The sequence below is a fragment of the Triticum aestivum genome, chromosome 6B, assembly GCF_018294505.1.
Source record: "Triticum aestivum cultivar Chinese Spring chromosome 6B, IWGSC CS RefSeq v2.1, whole genome shotgun sequence".
Lineage (NCBI taxonomy): Eukaryota > Viridiplantae > Streptophyta > Magnoliopsida > Poales > Poaceae > Triticum > Triticum aestivum.
In genome coordinates, this window is record NC_057810.1 from 293,106,481 (window position 1) to 293,111,248 (window position 4,768).

At 44.3% G+C, this 4,768-nt stretch overlaps 1 protein-coding gene across 1 annotated transcript; it reads left to right on the forward strand.

Moving 5' to 3' along the window:
* Positions 1-290: 290 nt before the first annotated feature.
* LOC123136977 (protein CLP1 homolog) lies at positions 291-4,378 on the forward strand. The gene is made up of 10 exons (XM_044556507.1): positions 291-609; positions 711-779; positions 893-988; positions 1,095-1,336; positions 1,447-1,585; positions 1,674-1,730; positions 2,415-2,549; positions 2,827-3,062; positions 3,987-4,031; positions 4,121-4,378. The coding sequence occupies exons 1-10, from the start codon at positions 403-405 to the stop codon at positions 4,209-4,211; spliced, it is 1,317 nt and encodes a 438-aa protein (XP_044412442.1). The 5' UTR covers positions 291-402; the 3' UTR covers positions 4,212-4,378.
* Positions 4,379-4,768: the final 390 nt, after the last annotated feature.

Genomic DNA, 4,768 nt, shown 5'->3' on the forward strand with positions numbered 1-4,768 from the left:
ATTTAATTATAGTCACACATTGTACAAATTTTAATTTGATACATATAGAACAAAACATTATGCCATAGTTTGCCATCCAAACAAGATTTGAAATTGAAACCTCACTGAGATTCCATCAACCAATTCTTTGAGCATCCAAACAAGCGAATTCGTATTCGTATCTACTAATAGTTTTCTCACCGAATTGATATTGAAACAAATTCAATACAGATGCCTCTAATATAGACAACCAAACGCAACTTAAAATTCTTTGGTTCAACCCACATTCATTTCAGTACCAATCCGATCGATCCCGTTTACGCGAAACCCCTTCCCGTTCCCGCTGTTCCCCCTCCCCCACTGCCGCACCAACACGCCAGTCTCGGCGACGCCAAACCCTCGCTCGCTCTCCAGAACCCCCCTATGGCCGCCACCGGCGCTGCCGCGCCCGCGGCCGCTGCCGTGCAGCCGCCGCGGCAGTTCAAGCTCGACCCGCAGAGCGAGCTCCGCGTGGAGGTGCTCCCCGACGCGACCCTCCGCGTGCGCCTCGTCTCCGGCACGGCGGAGATCTTCGGCACCGAGCTTCCCCCCGAGGGCTGGCTCACCATCCCGCCCCGCTCCAAGATCGCCGTACGCGCGCTTTCCCCATCCCCCGCCTAAACCCGCCTTGCCCAGCTTGCCGCTACCGCCGGCACACAGTTCTGACCTGCTGTTTATGTTCCCACGATTAGATTTTCACGTGGCACGGCGCGACGGTGGAGCTGGACGGGGTCAGCGAGAGCGAGTACACGTCCGACGAGGTGGGGCGGCGTTCGTTTTCATTCCTCCGCCAAAACATCTTCGTTTTCGTTATGTTTTGCCCGTTCTTGAATGTGCTGTGGTGGTGAAAAGGTGATTCTGCTGTCAATTGTAGACGCCGATGGTGATTTATGTGAACACACATGCGATTCTTGATGCACGGAGGGCGAGGGCGAGGGCAGCGCAGGGAGGCGACTTGGAGGCCTCACAGGTGACTACTCTCTGTTTCATTCATCGTGGAACATTGTGAAGAAGGCTGTAACGAATTGTTATGCTTTGGACTGAATCAGTGAACTTGCCAACTCTTGGTTGTCTAGGGACCTAGAGTGATTGTTGTGGGGCCAACTGATTCTGGAAAAAGCACTCTGTGCAAAATGCTCCTTAGCTGGGCTGCCAAACTGGGATGGAAGCCTACATATGTGGATTTAGATATTGGCCAGGGTTCGATAACCATACCTGGATGTATTTCTGCTACACCAATTGAGAAGCCTATCGATATAGTTGATGGGATTCCTTTGGAGATGCCGCTTGCATACTTTTATGGCCATCCAAATCCAAGGTAACTTCCAGTTTACCCTCTTGGTGGTTCTACCCACTGCTCTGTGTGGCTCCTTTTCTGTTCTGCTGATTCGGTCCCTCAGTTTCTACTTCTCTTTATGTTGCCAACAGTATTAATCCAGATGTTTACAAAGCGCTTATGAGAGAGCTAGCTCAAACATTAGAGACACAGTTCTCGGGGAATGCTGAATCTAGGGCTGCGGGTATGGTTATCAACACGATGGGATGGGTTGAAGGCCTTGGCTACGAGGTAATTATTTACTTAAACATAATTAGCTAATTGAATAAGCATGTTAATGGCTAATAGTGCATGCTAACACAAGTTAAGTGGTGTGCAGTTACTTCTTAATGCGATTGAAATCTTCAAGGCTAATGTAGTGCTGGTACTGGGACAGGCAAGTGCTACATTGCTATGTTCAGTCTGAATGTTACTAGTTTATCCAGTGTTGCTTCACAACGGACATGTGATATAGTTCTGTAGATAACTCAACATTTATTCAATACTCGACAGCTCTTTCTATTCAAGATTACTCTATGTTATGTTTCATTTTTATGATAATAATGTGTCGTAGCATCCAACTGATGGTACTCAGAGATCTTAAGCATGTAAGTATAAGACATTTAATCCCCCCCCCCCCCCCCCCCCCCCCCCCGCGGGTCATATCGAAATATATTAACGCATAAAACCATTCTCGCTGAAGTTTATTACATATTTAGTTTGAACAAATAGAATATAGGTCGATAAGAAAGCTCAACAGCTGAGAAATAGTGAAGATTATCATTCCAACTCCTAATTCTGGCAAATACAGCTCGAAGAGGTGCCTGGTTGAGTCTATGCTAACGGACAGAGTCTGCAAAAAAAAAAAAAATTATAAACACAAAGCCACATGGATGCAAAACTGCTGATACCATAAAAGATGAACCAGCCGTTTGTTAGGATTAGCTTTCATACAGTAATAATAATGCTGGTGTGCTTGACGTTGTCCTTGTTGTCATCTTTACCTTGAAATGTGGAGTCATGGATAAACATGAGATCAAATGATCCTGAAGCTTGGAATGATCTGACTTGTCTGCTGCAGGAGAAGCTCTGGAAGATGTTAAAAGATGCAGTACAAAGTAAGCCCAATATCGATGTCGTAAAACTTCATAAATCGGAGGGTGTTGTCCTAAGGAATTCAAAATATCGTCAAAAGACTAGGAGCTTTCGTATCAAGGTAAATTTTGTTTGTCTGGGCCCCTCAGTCTTCTGATTTTGGTGTTGGTAAGGATCTATATTGCTTAAAAGAAACAATTTCACTTAAGTATTTGTTTGGTTAATAACCTTTTTTTTACTGCAAGGCTTAACATCAAATTAATTATATAGAAAATTGAGTTTATCCATCCTTGCGCTATGCCGCTCTCCTTTATGCCCAATTATGATTTTGTTCTTGCAGTCGTAGTTGGCATTTTTCTCTTAATCCGTCTCAGGCTAAATCCTATTCCTGTCTGCAGGAGTACTTTTATGGAATTGCAAATGATCTGGCACCACATTCAAATGTAGTCAACTTCAGTGACGTTTCTGTTTTCAGAATTGGTAGTGGACATCAAGCTCCACGGTCAGCTTTACCAATTGGTGCAGAACCTGTGGCAGATCCTACTCGGCTTGTTGCTGTCAACATCAGCACTGATATGGTCCACACAGTGCTTGCTGTTTCTTATGCGAAGGAACCTGATGGAATAATTTCGAGGTAATACCAACTGTCATTCTCCAAGATAGTGGTTAAGTGTTACAGCCACGTAAAGGTGGCAACGGTCGGGTTCTTCATGGGCCAAGCTACGTCAGGCACATGCCTGAACTCAAGATGCTGCCTGCCGCCTGCCCATGAAAATCCCATATGGGCGGAAAATCATGCCGAAGTCTAAACCCGATGAGTACCCATTGGAACACAGCAAATAATCACAATAAGCAAATAATATCATGGGAAAGAAATGAACTCAGCAATTCAAGTATACAAGTTTACAGTTTCTCTCGCAAACTGACATCTCCAAAGGCACATGTCATATGGAATAAATTCATTTTTTAATTAGTACCCCCTCTATAAAGAAATATATTAATTGGGTGACCTTTGGACAAAAAATTATACGCATGCCCGGTCCATTCGTAATCGGGTTACCCATGGGTCTTGCTACCATTGGCGATAAAAATTGAAAACTACCAATATTTTAGCCATGGTGGCTATGGACTAGGGCTATAATTACACAAGCAAGGACTGATGCAAAAGTAGCCCCGACTAGAAGTAGATCACAAGCGTCAAACGCTACTCAACCTAAGCCTGGCAGCAAATTGTTCATTTGCTTGTCTTACAAGTTTCTAAACGCTATGATATTTTCAGTTTCATAGTTATAGAGGATAGTGTCATTATTTATTCATCTAGTGACTTATTTGATTTGCATGCGAGCTTTTCAAGTAGTTCAATCAGTGGCAAACTGGCAACTGTTACTGTCCTAGGAGAAGGTGGTAGGTGCACAGTTGTTTTTGTTGTTTGACATTAGATATACTATAAATTAGAACTTTTTACTTTGTGTCGTGCGTGCGTTTTCCCACTAGGCAAAACTGTCGAGTTTGTGTTTCCCTTTTTTTTGCTAATACCTAGATTGAAAATTGTGTGCAGCAACGTTGCCGGATTCATCCATGTCACAGATGTTGACATCCAAAGGTACACCAACACCATGAAACAAGCTTCTGGTTCTGCCTGAAATTCTCCGTGCCCTTCACCTGAGACCTAACATTCTGCATGCATTTCAGGAAGAAGCTGACGTACATCGCACCTTGCCCAGGAGACCTGCCAAGCAGGCTGTTAATCGCGAGCTCCCTGACATGGTACGAGCAGGCTTGACCTGGTTCGAGGTTGAACATTGTAGGTAGGTAACCAGATGGCTGATGATATGTTGTAACGCCGAAATGGATACTCTGTGCATTTGGTAACTGGAACACTGTACTGAAAGCTGAATGGGTTCGACGATATGTCAGGCATCTTGCCGCGAAGCTTTCTGCTGACTTGCTTATGCTTTCTATGCTGCTGTGGCGGCGAAGATACAAATAGTTAGGTCAATGAAAGGTTGGTGTGCTCTTCTGTACGCTGTTGGGAACTACAGTAAGATATAGAAGATCAGTCCTTTGGCCTCTTCTCAACTGTATCCAGATATAAACAGTAAGATACACAATAATTATAAAGCAACCAAACATAATCTGGAGATCTCCAGCACTTTGTATCAGAGGAAACATCAACAGCTCAAAAAAAAAAACTAGAGCCGATCAAGACAGGGAATAGAGCGGCATGGCTGCACCAAACTTAAAAAGAGGATTTTGTGAAGATCAACATTTGATGCATGCCTTCAGTTGGGTCGGACTGGCAGCATGAAGCTGTATGATCCCCTTCGGCCCTGACCCTGC

Coding starts and splice junctions, on each gene's coding strand:
- LOC123136977 (XM_044556507.1), top strand. CDS start 403: ATGGCCGCCACCGGCGCTGCCGCGCCCGCGGCCGCTGCCGTGCAGCCG. Junction 2,550..2,826: donor CTAGGAGCTTTCGTATCAAG/GTAAATTTTGTT, acceptor TCCTGTCTGCAG/GAGTACTTTTATGGAATTGC. Junction 3,063..3,986: donor CCTGATGGAATAATTTCGAG/GTAATACCAACT, acceptor AATTGTGTGCAG/CAACGTTGCCGGATTCATCC.